General features: G+C 40.3%; 2 protein-coding genes across 4 annotated transcripts in view; both read right to left on the bottom strand.

Moving 5' to 3' along the window:
- Window positions 1-32: 32 nt before the first annotated feature.
- Window positions 33-9,546, bottom strand: soul5l (heme-binding protein soul5, like). 3 transcript variants are annotated; one of them, XM_056769730.1, is made up of 8 exons: window positions 9,491-9,546; window positions 4,754-4,813; window positions 4,583-4,667; window positions 4,252-4,372; window positions 4,033-4,172; window positions 3,793-3,956; window positions 258-364; window positions 33-165 (listed from the first exon to the last, which is right to left on the bottom strand). In XM_056769730.1, coding segments are annotated over exons 1-7 (675 nt in total). In that variant the 5' UTR covers window positions 9,493-9,546; the 3' UTR covers window positions 33-165; window positions 258-261. The 3 variants fall into 3 exon arrangements, with proteins under 3 accessions (XP_056625708.1, XP_056625699.1, XP_056625717.1); XM_056769721.1 differs by having other exon boundaries at window positions 8,841-9,522; XM_056769739.1 differs by lacking the exon at window positions 9,491-9,546 and adding an exon at window positions 8,512-8,957.
- Window positions 9,547-9,666: 120 nt separating this feature from the next.
- The window catches only part of LOC130437476 (protein GPR108-like), an 8,376-nt gene continuing 2,533 nt past the window's right edge, over window positions 9,667-15,509 (bottom strand). Inside the window, exons 4-18 of the mRNA XM_056768847.1 lie at window positions 14,174-14,259; window positions 13,649-13,731; window positions 13,465-13,562; window positions 13,322-13,378; window positions 12,908-13,009; window positions 12,697-12,830; window positions 12,545-12,620; window positions 11,917-11,990; window positions 11,717-11,834; window positions 11,500-11,630; window positions 11,373-11,416; window positions 11,241-11,290; window positions 11,046-11,129; window positions 10,821-10,942; window positions 9,667-10,750 (exon numbers count right to left, since the gene is read on the bottom strand). Of these exons, the coding sequence (XP_056624825.1) occupies window positions 10,663-10,750; window positions 10,821-10,942; window positions 11,046-11,129; window positions 11,241-11,290; window positions 11,373-11,416; window positions 11,500-11,630; window positions 11,717-11,834; window positions 11,917-11,990; window positions 12,545-12,620; window positions 12,697-12,830; window positions 12,908-13,009; window positions 13,322-13,378; window positions 13,465-13,562; window positions 13,649-13,731; window positions 14,174-14,259 (1,347 nt within the window). The 3' untranslated portion in view covers window positions 9,667-10,662. The remainder of the gene's footprint in view (window positions 10,751-10,820; window positions 10,943-11,045; window positions 11,130-11,240; window positions 11,291-11,372; window positions 11,417-11,499; window positions 11,631-11,716; window positions 11,835-11,916; window positions 11,991-12,544; window positions 12,621-12,696; window positions 12,831-12,907; window positions 13,010-13,321; window positions 13,379-13,464; window positions 13,563-13,648; window positions 13,732-14,173; window positions 14,260-15,509) is intronic.

The following is a 15,509-nucleotide window of genomic DNA, read 5'->3' on the forward strand; positions in this document are numbered from 1 at the left end:
AGAACTCAACACACACATTACAGATCAGCTTTTTTATGCTTTTGGCAGATTTTTATATTGCATTCCAGCTGAGCATTATCATTATTATAATCATAATCATCAGTAACATCATTTCTATGTAGATTTAACCCAAGACACTGAAGGTTACCAAGAACTTTCTCCCGCCTGTAAGAAAAACAGAGAGGATTTTAATACTGACACACACACACACACACACATATCTGGTTAGACGTCGACTTGTTCTGCATGTGTGTTACCTGTTTAGTGTGTGTCAGTAGAGTTCTGTGTGTGATCTGCTTCACAAACTGGATCTCCTTCTACCACAAACCAAACTTCATTGTGCCTGTTCAACAACTTCAGAGGACTACACACAACACACATTCAGTTAATTTCACTTATGCAAAACACACAACAAACACGTCAAAATAGACAAATGACTTGGATTTGTCTTATCGTAGTCTTAAAAACCCACTAGGTAACGTTAGCATGTTCTATTAAGCCCTATTAGTGTTACCTGGGAACCTCTGGTCATTTGTAATAATTGCAGAGGTTGTCTGTGATCTTAATCCTGTGCGAATCGGCCATGTCTGTCATTTGTGAAGTAAAAATTATTTTGATAATATTAGTCCCGTGCAAATCGTGATTTGGAGCGCTCATAAATTATTTTTCAAGGTTTATCCACCGTTTGCGATTAATGGAGGCTGTGTTTAAGTGTTTTGCTATTCATTTTGGTTGCAAAACTATTGTTTTGACCGTGAGTCTCCCGTTTATTTATTTATCAGGGGAACGCTTGTAACATTGTCAGCATTTGAGACCCGTCATGACGAACTGGACAGAAGATCACCGCAATCACGGGTCTCAAATGCTGACAGCTATGGTAATATACAGTTGAAAAAAAAAGTATGTGAACCCTTTGGGCTTACTTGGATTTCTTCATAAATTGGTCATAAAATGTGTTCTGATCTTCATCTAAGTCACAACAATAGAGAAACACAGTCTGCTTAAACTAATACCGCACAAACATTATACGTTTTCATGTTCTTATTGAACACAACATGTAAACATTCATAGTGCAGGGTGGAAAAAGTATGTGAAACCCTAGGCTAATGACTTCTCCAAGAGCTCATTGGAGCCAGGAGTCAGCCAACCTGGGGTCCAATCAATGTGAAGAGATTGGATGTGTTGATTCAAGCTGGCCTGTACAATAAAAAACACACACCAGTTTTGAGTTTGCTGTTCTGAAGAAGCGTTGTCTGATGTGAACCATGCCTCGCACAAAAGAGCTCTCAGAAGACCTACGATCAAGAATTGTTGACTCACATAAAGCTGGAAAGGGCTACAAAAGTATATCTAAAAGCCTTGATGTCCATGTGTCCACGGTAAGACAGATTGTCTACAAATGGAGAAAGTTCAGCACTGTTGCTACACTCCCTAGGCGTGGTCGTCCTGTAAAGATGACTGCAAGAGCACAGCGCAGAATGCTCAATGAGGTGAAGAAGAATCCTAGAGTGTCAGCTAAACACTTACAGAAATCTCTGGCACATGCTAACATTTTTGTTGACAAATCTACAATAAGGAAAACATTAAACAAGAATGGACTTCATGGGAGGACACCACGGAGGAAGCCACTGCTGTCCAAAAAAAACATTGCAGCACGTTTGAAGTTTGCAAAAGAGCACCTGGATGTTCCACAGCACTACTGGCAAAACATTCTGTGGACAGATGAAACCAAAATTGAGTTGTTTGGAAAGAACACACAACGCTATGTGTGGAGAACAAAAGGCACAGCACACCAACATCAAAACCTCATCCCAACTGTGAAATATGGTGGAGGGGGCATCATGGTTTGGGGCTGCTTTGCTGCCTCAGGCCCTGGACGGATTACTGTCATCGATGGAAAAATGAATTCCAAAGTTTATCAAGATATTTTGCAGGAAAAATTAAGACCATCTGTCCGCCAACTGAAGCTTAACAGAGGATGGACGATGCAACAGGACAACGACCCAAAGCATAGAAGTAAATCAACAACAGAATGGCTTCAACAGAAGAAAATACGCCTTCTGGAGTGGCCCAGTCAGAGTCCTGACCTCAACCCGATTGAGATGCTTTGGCATGACCTCAAGAGAGTGATTCACACCAGACATCCCAAGAATATTGCTGAACTGAAACACTTTTGTAAAGAGGAATGGTCCAAAATTTCTCCTGACCGTTGTGCAGGTCTGATCTGCAACTATAGGAAACGTTTGGTTGAGGTTATTGCTGCCAAAGGAGGGTCAACCAGTTATTAAACCCAAAGGTTCACATACTTTTTCCACCCTGCACTATGAATGTTTACATGTTGTGTTCAATAAAAACATGAAAACGTATAATGTTTGTGCGGTATTAGTTTAAGCAGACTGTGTTTCTCTATTGTTGTGACTTAGATGAAGATCAGAACACATTTTATGACCAATTTATGAAGAAATCCAAGTAAGCCCAAAGGGTTCACATACTTTTTCTTTCAACTGTATCATTAAACACCATACAAAAATAGGCTGTACAAACTATACGCAAAGTCTTGCCGTCACATCCGGAAAATAAATCAATAAATTGGAGTAAAATCACAGGCTTCATTTGTCCAGTGTGAATGCGCCACATGATCTCAGACAATCTCTGTAATTATTACAATTGACTAGAGGTCCTCAGGTAACACTAATCCTGTGTGAATAGGGCTTTAGAAATCAAATCTGATACACTCCTAAAATCTATATTCCAGTATTCTTGGGGAATTTATTTAATGATTTAAAGTAAATATGTCACCCTGGACAACAAAACCAGTCTTATGGGTCAATGAAAAATCAGCTTTCCATTGATTTAAGGTTTAGATGGGACAATATTTGACCGAAATATAACTATATACACCTCTGATCTGAGGGCGCAAAAACAAAATATTGAGAAAACGGTCTTTGAAATTGTCCAGATGATGTCCTTAGCATAGTATCTTTCTCACAAAAATAAAGTTTTGATATATTTACGGTAACAAATTTGTTCTATTTTCTCTTGTTTTCTCTTCAAATTTGTAAAGCATTTGTTTTATTTTTAGTGCATGATTTTTCAAAGTCAGGTAAGGTTCATCTTCAGGATTGTCACATCCATAACACTATATATTCCTCATATATGGACACATGAAAATGAATATAAAGTAACTATTTGATGTTCTATAAAGTGGCATAACTTCTTCATTCGTTGTGTATTATTGCTACAGGATTGTGCATTTTCCATTCCATTTTCTACCGCTTATCCGAACTACCTCGGGTCACGGGGAGCCTGTGCCTATCTCAGGAGTCATCGGGCATCAAGGCAGGATACACCCTGGATGGAGTGCCAACCCATCGCAGGGGATTGTGCATTTTATTTCACAGAAATCCTAAAAAGTTTATCGTCTTCCAAAAAACACGTCTTTTTTGTCACATCCATAACGCATGTTTATTTCCCTTTTTTTAATTGAATTTGTTTTTCATAGACTGACATTTTCTGAAGTTTAGACTCTATCAACAAGGGTTCAGTAAAATATAGACACATCCTTCAATATAATTGTAACAAATTCATTCTCCGAGCATCTTTATGTTACATCCATAATGCTGGAATTGCCCAGATGATTTTGGGGAGAAAAGAAAAACGGGTCATTTTGACCCACACAATGTTCAGTTGGCTTTTGCCGTGTTTTGTGATGCAGGGTCACTTATGGTCCACCTCTACTTCATTACAGCGTTTGGTTGTACCAAATATAGAAACATGACATTGTTTGTGTACCTGTCATAACCCACAGCGTAGTGGTGTGTGTGGTTGAAGTGGGCGTCGGTTTTGAGCAGTGCTTTGGTCAGCAGGTGGGCGTGAAGTCGAGAGATGATTGACAGCATCCAGCCGCCATAAATCCTCACATATACGTCCATGTCGGGCATGTCTGAGAAATACAGCTGAGGGAACACAAAAACACTTTTGATTAATGGAGATTCTACGTTCACTTCTTGACTCACGTTTGGTGATTCTGACCTTGTCATTGGTGGGAGTGGGCGGCTTCTCCTGATAGGCCGATGGAAGCAGGAAGCTGAGCGTGTAAATGGCCGGTTCCCACATCTTTGTTTCTTCAGGGACTTTGACGAGTACAGGAGCGGTCATTTCAAACTTTACACCTACAAACACACACACACACAGATGTGTGTCAGACGTCGGCTGACACACTGAAGATTCATCAGTAAATCTGTCACTCACCTTCTTTATTCTCTCCAGATATATAATGATAGAGACGTCTGAAGGCCATAGCCGCGCCCACCCCGAGGAAATACGCCTCAGCGTCTGTAGAGACCCACCGCGTGGACGAGTAATGACGCACCTACACATACATCAACAACAGGTGTCAGGTCCTTGCTAAGATTTGTGGGAAATGTTTGTGTGTGTGTAGTTTTTCACTCTATTTAATCACGTTTACACCTTTTTACAAGTCACGCAGAGTGAAAAACGCCCAAATAACTATTAGACTCAGCTATTGCAGTACATTAGTGTAACACAGATGAATAAAAGAGATAAATAGAGAGAGTCTGACTTCATACTGATCCGTCTTGCAGATCAGATCAAATTGAAGACATTCTGTGGATTCTGTGCAGTAACTGCTGGATGAATTACTGGGGCTGAGAAAATAAAACACAAAACACACTCAGAGTTGAGTTCTCTCTCTCTTTCTCCACAGAACTGATGGAGTGAATCAGTATCTCACCCGACACTGCTGTGAGTCAGACCGGACAGCATCAGCACCGTTACACAGGACACTAGAATCCTGAAGACACACAAAATTGAAATTAACAAAAAAAAGAGGAAGAGATGCCTTGAGCTGAGACATTTTTAAATTATGGCCTGTGTGGAGATTGGTAACAGACTGAGCTTCTGACGAGGAATCAACTGGACCATTGGATAAGAACTTGAATGAACTTTTGATGCCATTGGATATTTTCCTGATACGGATCCTTGTCCCTGTCTTGAGCTGAAATCTTTTTAAATCGAGTCTTAAATGAAGTTGAACATCAGAGGAGGTATAGACTGAACTATTGAAAAGGAACTTAAAAGGACATATTTTAATACTATTGGAGACTTATGTGGATGAGAGTGGACATTTTGATCTTTTTTCACTGTCTATATGGATCAATATAATTAATATTTTGGATATTGTAAGCTTTATAAACACATATAAAGCGCAACAGGAATTTTGAAAACAAACCGATCAACATTTTTTAAAGTTGACTGTTTAGATTCTAAAGTCGGCCATGCAACAGCAGCAGACTGGCCCCGCCCCTTTGTTTACTCTCAGAAGAGCTCTGAACACTCAAAGCAGATCCAGAGACAGAATCAGATTAGGGAGAATCCTGAAACATTGTTTGCTGACAATGATCACAATACTTTGAGAAAACAGCTCTTTATGGCACACTGCTTTCTGTCAACACTTCACCTTCATCACAAAAAGAGGCATATGTAAAGGCAGACAGATCTTGATATTTGAAGATGAAGAAAGAAATGAAGATTCAAGAATTCTATCGCTGAACATCTATCAAAATGGCACTGTCATGATCCAAGGATCAGAACCTGCCCTTCGTTCATTTAGAGTGGACTTAACAGAAATGAAAAAGCAGTCAAAGATCGAAACAAGCTCCATACAAAAACATGACGATCTTACTGCTGACTCTTCACCTAAACACATCCAACATACAGCAACAACTATAACAGTCTCAACTCAGTCTCCCATGTCAAAAATGAAAGAAACATCCATCCTTCATCAAAGAGCAGAGAGAACTCCACTCCTGGATCTTCATCACAACCAGAGAGCTACGCCGCAGCCGTCCAACAGACACCAAACCCTGCCGCTGATGAACTCCACCAGATTAGACATCTACTTAACATCATCTGCTCCAAACTCCTGAAATAACTCACACACACACTTTTTATTATCTATGAAGTCATTTAAAACTAGTTGTTGGAATAAACAAGGTTTGCACTCTTTAACTTTTGGAAACAAGACAATAGACAGAGATTTAATTAGCAGTATAAAAGATGTAGACATTGCAATATTTCATGAGACCTGGTGTCGGAGTAATGAGACTTTGCACTGTCCAAGAGGTTACAGAGAAATCATTGTGCCATCACTAAAAAGAGAATATTAAACATTTGATTAAAACTGTCAAAACTGAAAATTCATTAATATGGCTTCAAGTAAAATCTATTCTACCCCAGAGTAATCTTTACGTCTGTGCAGCGTATCTTCCACCTCATGATTCTCCATATTACCAAGAAGAATGCTTTCTTCACCTGCACAAAGACATCTTATACATCCAGTCCAAAGAAAATGTTGTTATATGTGGTGACTTAAATGCAAGGACTGGAAGAGAAATGGATTACTTTAATACCACAGGTAATGATCATATATTGAGGAAACAGCTGTGACAATGTCATCAACAGAACTGGGAAGCAGTTGTTAAAGCTTTGTAAAGGTCTAGGGCTGTACATCATAAATGGCAGAACCAGAGGAGATTCTTTTGGTAGATTTACTTAATGCTCCAAACTAGGAGCCAGTGTGGTTGATTACTCATTGACAGATATTGAGCCAAACTTTATTAATGCATTCACAGTCAGACCTCAACTTCCAGTTTCTGACCACTGCCAAACACTGCTTTACCTGAAGCAGTCGTTGATGGAGTCAGAACATCAAACAAACAGGAACAATCTAATGGAAATCAATCTAATGTCGAAGATTTCACAGAAAACATGAGCAGTCCTGAAATACTAAAACTGCTGGATGAATTTATGTCCAGAGAGTTTACTCTAGATACCAATGATATAAACTCAGCTACATACATACGATCTTAATTATATAATGCAAACATTGGCGACTATATCTAACATGAAACAACAAAATATTCATAAAATATATAAAAAAAAGAATTAAAGAATTAAAGAATTAAAGAGGATGTTTGGTTCGACAAAGAATACCAGAAAAGAGCTTCGCCGGCTTGATAATAAGAAACATAGAGAACCAACCAATCTGACACTTCGGCTCAACTAATCGAACTGTCTGAGAAACTATAAAAAACAAAAAACTATTTGTAACAAAAAAGATAAATATTATGAAGCTAGAGTTGAGGAAATTGATGAATCCATTGACCAAAACAATTTTTGGAATCTCTTTAAAAAATCTGAAAGCCCCAAATCAGACATATTACTAAAGAGCAGCACAATTTGGAGCTCTTACTTTAAAAACCTTTATCAAAAAATAAAACCTTTAGACCTCAATCAACCCCAAATAGAAACAAAGGAGAAATTAGAAGATATAAAGAAAACAAATACCAAAACCCATTAGACACACTCATCGCAACTTCAGAAATAACACAACACATTCAAAATCTTAAACTCAAGAAATCCTGTGAACAAGACAACATTAGTAATGAAATGCTGAAACACAGCAGCCCTCCTATAATTCAAGCCCTCGCAAAACTATTTAATTTGGTGTTAAGGTCTGGCAACTTCTGAAGGACTCATCACGCCTATTTATAAGAAAGGAGATAAATTTGAGCCCAATCATTTCTGGGGAATTTGTGTGGGCAGTAATCTTGCAAAGCTTTTATATAATATAATAAACAGCTGAATAGTTAAATTTCTGACCCAAAACAGCATCCTAAATAAATCTACTAAAACCTAAAACCACATCTACTCTTTCAATACTCTAATGAACAAAAATCTTAAGGGCTAACTAAGACAGTTTTTTTCAGGTTTCGTTGATTTAAGAAAAGCTTTCGTCTCTATTTGGCATGATGGTTTATTATACAAATTATTCAAAACTGGAATCGGTGGAAAACATGTGCGGTCAAACTTGGAGATTTCAGAAGCATTTTCTTCCAGCAAGGTCATAGAGTAATATCTACATAATTGATCTGGCTGAAACTCTGGAACGCTCCAGTGTCCCAGGACTTGCTCTGCATGATTCTGAGGTTAAATGTCTGATGGCTCAAGCTAAATCTGACTCTAAACACAACCCTGAAATATACAAAGAGATTGACAAACATCTTAAGTGTAAATATAATGAAAAATTAAAAAAAGAATTTGACCTCCACACCAAACTCCAGTGTTATTCTGCCCTGAATAGAACCACCAAACTGGCAAACTACTTATCAATAAAACAATTTAAAGAAAGACAAATCCTTTCAAAATATCTTCTCTGTGACCATGATTTAGAAATAGATAAAGGAAGACATAAAAACTCCTGGATTTTAAGAGAAGAAAGACTTTGCAGAGACTGTGACGTAAATCAAATAGAGGATGAGTAACACCTTTTATGTCCTAAATACACCGCTACAAGAGAAACATATTTTCGTTAATTTTGTACTATTATGTTGTATGTTTTTACTATTATATGATCAGACCAAACGCGAATGGCGCGATAAGCGCCAGTGATTTACATGTTAAGTCAATGCAAAGACGCGATAGACCTACTTGCGGCGCGATTCGCGCGAGTTAGAAAAAAAGAACTTTGGCGAAAATTCGCGCTGCGTTAACCAATCAGGAGCTTGCTCTAGTAGTGACGTGATTATAACGTATCGAGCGGAGGCAGAAATCCTAAACAACAATGGAGGACAAAATCATTGTTGCTGTATGTGGATACCTGGAGCTGTACATACATCTTACTTTTATCAAAACAGAAATAAAAAGTATCTTGCTTGTAAGAAAGTGAGTGAGGAGGTCAGACAATCTGGTAAATTGTCAAAAACGATCTTTACGCAATTTGAGCAATATATATATAAATGTAGCTCAAAGCCCCTCACATGATTTGACGCGCGAATGAAGCGACCGAGTATGCTTCAGATTCTGCGGTGTTTAAGGCGCGCGCACACGCACGGATCTCCTGGTTTTGCCGAGTGGTTAATGTATTTATGTTGACTCTCATTTAAATCAACCAATCAGATTTTAGACATAAGTTTACAGCTATTTTAAATGTAATCTTACAACCAGGATTAGGTGCTTCTAGGCCATTGTTTTTCACTTATCATTTCTTCTGATTTCAGAAGTAAGTTATGGTCAAGGTTGGGCTTTGGTGTGGGTTTAGGTTTATTTATAAAAATGTAGTCCTTAGGTCAACAAAATGTGTTCCCCTGAGGACAGCAACCACTTGGCAAAATCAGGTCGAGCCGCACCCACACAGAGAGAGAGAGAGAGAGAGAGAGAGATGAAAGTTTTGTCTGTGTCGCAGTGCGGATTGACTTACACCTGCACGAGTCTTCATCTACCCATTAATATTTTTAGCTGATATTTTATTTTCACTAATTGTATCTACACTGAAAAAACTGCAACGATTTCCAAATTCTTTAGAGACTATTAATTATTTTTCCATAACAATCAAATTATTATAAAACCAATTAGCATTAAAACACATCGTCATTACTTCCTATTTAAGAAAAACAAATAAAAAACTTACATGCTGTTTGATTGCCGCTGGAGGAGATGAAGCGGGCGGATCTCACACCGGCACCGAGCGCGTTCACGACTGCCTTTCCACGCGCGGGCGCGCACGCTCAGAACAGACGTGACCGGAGTCTAGATACTTGGTTAAAACCAAGTTTTATTTCTTATAGAAGAAACGAAACACACATCTCACTATTTAATGTTACTGTATTTATTTAAAACGTACAGCGAAACCAGCAAGCAAAGTAAACCAAACAAATCAAGCGGGAGTGAATTTCACCAAGTTTGAGGGGAAAATAAAAGCCCTGATACAGAAAATAACTACCACAAACTGGAGTACCGTGTAGTTCACACGTTTACAGGTCTAAAAACCGTGAATACAGCGAGCGACGCGACACATCTACATCTTTATTTCAACAGAAGCGATCGTTCGCTCGCGGAATAAACACACGATATAAACAGTGCTTTGTCCTCAATTTCCGATGGTATTATATTGATAATTGTAGTAAAATACAAGGAGAACTCACAAAACACACGGAGGCCTCGTCTTCAAGTAAAATAAAACTCCTAAACGCAAAACACGGCAGAAAAGATTTTGCGCCAAACCGGTAAATATTTAAGGTTGGGTGGCACATTACAAGTAGGTGTTAAATCATAGACTAAAGAAAAAATGATCCAAGTCGAAGAAACCAAGATAAATATATATTCCCATCTGAACAAATATCGCATGGAGGCGTTTTTGTGCTTGAGTTGTCCAGTTCTCTGATTTGCTTCAAATTTCAAAGAAATGAACCGAAAAACCACGAAATACAAACAAAAGATACAACAACATTTATCAACATCAGCCGGGGCTACTTCAGTTAAATAATACCAACGTGAGGAATTATGATAAAGTTGAAAGGAATCAAAGGTTTTGAGCACATTTAGTAAAATGATTGTAAATCTTTGGAATGAAAGAACAAATAGATCGAGCAGAGTAACGACATCAAAACTGTAAACCGAAGCAAGAGATTCCATCTTAGACGCCATGTTCCACATCAGCCGTTCTCTTGCTGTCAACACGCATGGAAATCCAGCAGCGAAATTAAAAATCTTTTAACGCTTGCATAGTGAGGTTGCCATTTCCATGGTAACGACGCCAGGGAAGGTTCACCAGTCCAAGCTCTGCTCTCGTCGACATGTTTCTCACAACGTTGCCTCTCTTTGTCTCTCTCGGCCGTTGGACGTCTTCTTCACCTTGTGGACGCCCTCCAACGCTCCTGACTCCGTCACACTGTGCGCAGAGAGAAATAATCACACAACCAGCTTTTCAGAGAGAGACAAAGTGAGAGAGAGAGACATACACTTCATCCATCTCCTGGTCCTCCTCATCCTGGGGCAGCTGTAGATAGGGATTGTTTGATGCCGGACGGAATTTAAACCCCGTCAGAACGAAGAAGATCAGAGTGGAAATCTCCACTAAAAACTGCAAACATAAGGAGAGGAAGACAGAGATTACGACGGGTCAAGATCGATTGGATCGATCCGTCAGCTAAGGTCAAGACAGGTGGAGTATGAAGTGTAATGACCTCCTGACACCACTGCCACTGGAACGGCACAGTGACCTTCAGCAGGATAGCGATGATCCGTGTGAAGTAGATATAACACACGATCTGAAGACAGACGAAAATCATTCATGCGTCATTTCAATAACAACAAACTAATGTGACAATAAATACAGCCAATAAGAGCAAACTCCAGACACAAGTGATCTGTTGTCTCACCATCACATAATAATGTCTGAAGAGCTTTAACTTCTCCAGGTTCATTGCCGCTGCAAGCAACAAAAACACAAGCATTAGCTTGTTAGCGCACATTTTACACAAGCACACGTTCTCTTACGTGCACGAACACACCTTTGCCATCTGTGTTAGACGCCTCCTGCAGATGCCGGATGGACCTGATAAACGCAGAATCATAAAAACACATCAAGAAACAAAGATTTGTGACCCAATAAACAGCGTCACACACATACACACGCACCAGACGACAGGAAAGAGGACGGCACCGCAACAGATGAGATCCACCAGGAACAGAATCTCTCTCCAGAGGGCGTATTCGCTCGCCCCTTCCTCCGTTTCCTCGATGATTATAAAAGCAACGTTAGCCAAAACCTGCAACAACACACAAAAAGCAAACGGTCACTGCCGTCACATCACAAACTCTTCATGACGAAACACAAACACACACACACACAGACCTGCAGAGGAATGACGATCATGAAGATCTTCTTCTCTTTGTCGGACAGAATGTATTTCACGAAAGCAAAACCCGTGCCGATGAGAGCCAGCGTGATGAAGAGAAGAGCTCCTTTCAACCTACAACACAACGAAACACAAAACACTGTCTGAATATTGAGCCTTTTTCAAGTGTGACACTAGCGTGAGGTGGGATACACACAGGTGGGTGATGTAGTACATGACGGCCCAGCCTTCAATCGGGTGACCCTCAGAGTTGATGAAGTGATAGTTTATCTGAAACACACACAACAGGATACTCATAAGCATTTAATATCGTTTTGTGCTAACATTCAGGTTTGACGTACAGTACATCTGGACGCTAGCTAAGCAATAAATCTAGTGACTATGTGGATAAACGTTAGATGTGCCGTCAATCATCTCGAAATCCTCATGAATGAGCTGTGCACGTACCAAACGAATGGAAACAAAGTGTTTCAATATGACAACGACATTAACTAGCAAAGCAGCGACTTTTTATTGAAAGCGGTTGGCAACACTGGTCGCAAGGGACGTGGTGGTGGCAGGCAGCGCAGCTAGTACACGTATGTCTGTAATAGTCTGCTAAAGATCTGCAGAACATCTGATGTGTAAAAACATCTAAATGTCTTATAAAGAGCAGCTTTACATCCAATCTAAATCTTGAACATCTGACAGACGTCTTCTAGACATCTATATGACGATTTTTGTGTGCTATCAGGGAATCTGAAGCCAGTCAAGTAGATGTGTACAGGGAGTGTGAAGAGAGCACGGGTTGTGTCACGTCAGACAGATGATTGTGTTATACTCACACTGTGAAAGAGCAGCGAGATGGCTTTAGTGTACGCCAGCGCCGCCATCAGCCAGTGAATCTTAAACACACTGTCCCTGAACAATACACACACATAACCATCAGATACATCACCTCTTTAACACACAGTGACAGATGTATGTGTGTGTGTACCTGTGCTTGAGCAGTGTGTATGTCCAGATAACAGCAGCGCTGAAGAAGACCACCGCCATTGAGATGTAGAGGCGCGGCAGAGGGATCTCAGACGCTGAGAGAAAACCGTTCAGATTCCTCTCCATGATTTCCACCTAAAACACAAACACACACACAGTGTGACACTCGTCATGTGATCGTGACCCTGTCTGATGAGGACTGATGTACTCACGTGGAGAGAATAGGGACTCAGCATCCCGGGTTTTTGATTGTGGCAGTTGTGGAAGTCCAAGTTGTACAATCCCTGAGACCGGACGCCCATCGTGAGACGGAACTGAGAGGGAGGGAGTGAACACAGTCAGACACCATTCACTAGTGTGTCATCATTGATTCCTCCTCATGTGTGTGTGAGTCTTTATTAGGTGAAACATTTTGAGAAATGTGTATTGTGTTCATCCACTGAAGTTCAGCGTTGTTTGATGATCTTTTGTGTTCTGCTGAAGATAGAATCTCCCACGGGTTTGTAGATAATGGACATCTCATGTGTTTCTCCTGAACTTACACCTAAACCTCAGTGTGACATGTGTTGTGTGATAAAACTAGTTTGTGTTGTGTTAAATGTTGAATAATGTTGTGAGCTCCTCACACTGAAGTTGTAGGACTCTTCATGCTTCTCCAGATTAAGGATCTTAACGTTCTCCACCTGATGAGCGATAAAGAAGTTTAGCTCAAGTGTGAGTTTGAAAGAGAGTCTGTGTGTTTTACAGGAGAACCCGTTCTCTGTCGTACCTTCTGAGTCACGTGTGCGGTCACTTTAGCGCTGGTTTTATCCGTGTCTTTTGAAGCCTCTGCTTTGGTGTCACTCTTTTCCTCTCTTCTCCTCCTCGCTAAAGAAACAACACAATCAATAACAACACTATACACACACAAACAGACACACACACATCTCAGTGTATGTATGTTTGATCTTTACCTCCATCAGCCATTTTCCTCTCGGGCTTCAGTTCAGCCTCCAGAACGCTGTCTGAATCACCACCGTAATGCTTCACATGCACACTACACACACACACACAGTTTACATCACTTCCATGGCCTATAAAAGCGTTCATTTTAGTCACACTTGATCAAATAACACCAACTAAACAGGTACGTCAAGTAAGGGATAATCCACGGCTAGCCGTGCATTAAAGGATTTTAATGCACAACGTGGAGGAAAAGAAGTGGATTCAAATCCTTTAATACAAGGCTAGCCGTGGATTATCCCACTGATACCATGCTTATTTGCAAAGTTAAAACTTTTATTGATGTTTACAGTGTCACTTTAGATCAAACAGGGGATGTTGTCAGTTCATTTTAAATGTAATCAAACTGACTGGAGCTACCCGTGCGTTAAAGGCTTTTAATGCACACCTTCCACCCAATCAGAATCCATTATTCAAATAGACCATGGTATAATACACTGATAGTTTACCCCAAATTGAAAGTTGGGTAAACAGACCTGAGGTCCTTTGTGTCGATGATGAAGAGCATCAGCTCATCTTCACTCTTTTGTTTGTTCAGTGTGCACTCCTCAGCCCCCTCAGCCTGAACACAACAGAAACATCAACACAATATCTGACAGAGAGAGAGAGAGAGAGAGAGAGAGAGACACAGAGAGACACAGAGAGAGAGAGAGAGAGAGACACAGAGAGAGAGAGAGAGACACAGAGAGAGAGAGAGAGAGAGACACAGAGAGAGAGAGAGAGAGACACAGAGAGAGAGAGAGAGAGAGAGAGAGACACAGAGAGAGAGAGAGAGACACAGAGAGAGAGAGAGAGAGAGACACAGAGAGAGAGAGAGAGAGAGAGAGAGAGAGAGAGAGACACAGAGAGAGACACAGAGAGAGAGAGAGAGAGAGAGAGAGAGAGAGAGAGAGAGAGAGAGACACAGAGAGAGAGAGAGAGAGAGAGAGAGAGAGAGAGAGAGAGAGAGACACAGAGAGAGAGAGATATTCCAAAAAAAGCCCAGTAGCCAAAATCAACATCAGCGTTTCAAACTAAACAACGTGCCCCTAGAACACACCAAGAACTACACATATCTTGGTATAAACATTAGTAACACCGGAAACTTAAACAAGGCTGTGAACGACCTGAGAGACAAGGCACGAAGAGCCTTTTACGCCATAAAAAAGAATATCAAAATTGACATCCCAACCGTAATCTGGTTGAAAATAATACAATCAATTATAGAACCAATCGCGCTGTATGGAAGTGAGGTTTGGGGTCCTCTCGCCAACCAAGAGTTCAGCAGATGGGACAAACACCCAATAGAGATTCTGCAAACAGAAATGTGTAAAAACATTCTACGGGTACAGAGAAAAACTCCAAACAACGCCTGCAGAGCAGAATTAGGACTGTATCCTCTAATCATTAAAATACAAAAAAGAGCTTTAAAATTCTACACACACCTTAAGAACAGCGACACAGACACACTCCATCACAAAGCCTTAAGTCATCAAGAGCTGAGCCCAGAGAGAAACCCCTTCATCCAACTGATCTCACAACTAACTCTACAACCCCAAACATGCCCAAGTCAACCCCAAACCCCAGCCAGACTAAACCAAATGATGAAAAGACAAAAAGAGAAATATCTCAAACACTGGACAGAAGCAACAGCTCAGCAAAGTAAAGTGGAATGCTATCTGTCACTAAAGAGAGAATATAAAGTGTCAGAATAGCTCACAAGCGTATCAGACCCTAAACTAAGAAAAGTGTTGAGCATGTACAGACTCAGTGATCACCAGCTCACTGTAGAGACGGGCAGACACAGACACACATGGACACCGAGAGAAGAGC

Source organism: Triplophysa dalaica, chromosome 2 (assembly GCF_015846415.1).
Source record: "Triplophysa dalaica isolate WHDGS20190420 chromosome 2, ASM1584641v1, whole genome shotgun sequence".
In the NCBI taxonomy this organism is placed as follows: Eukaryota; Metazoa; Chordata; class Actinopteri; order Cypriniformes; family Nemacheilidae; genus Triplophysa; species Triplophysa dalaica.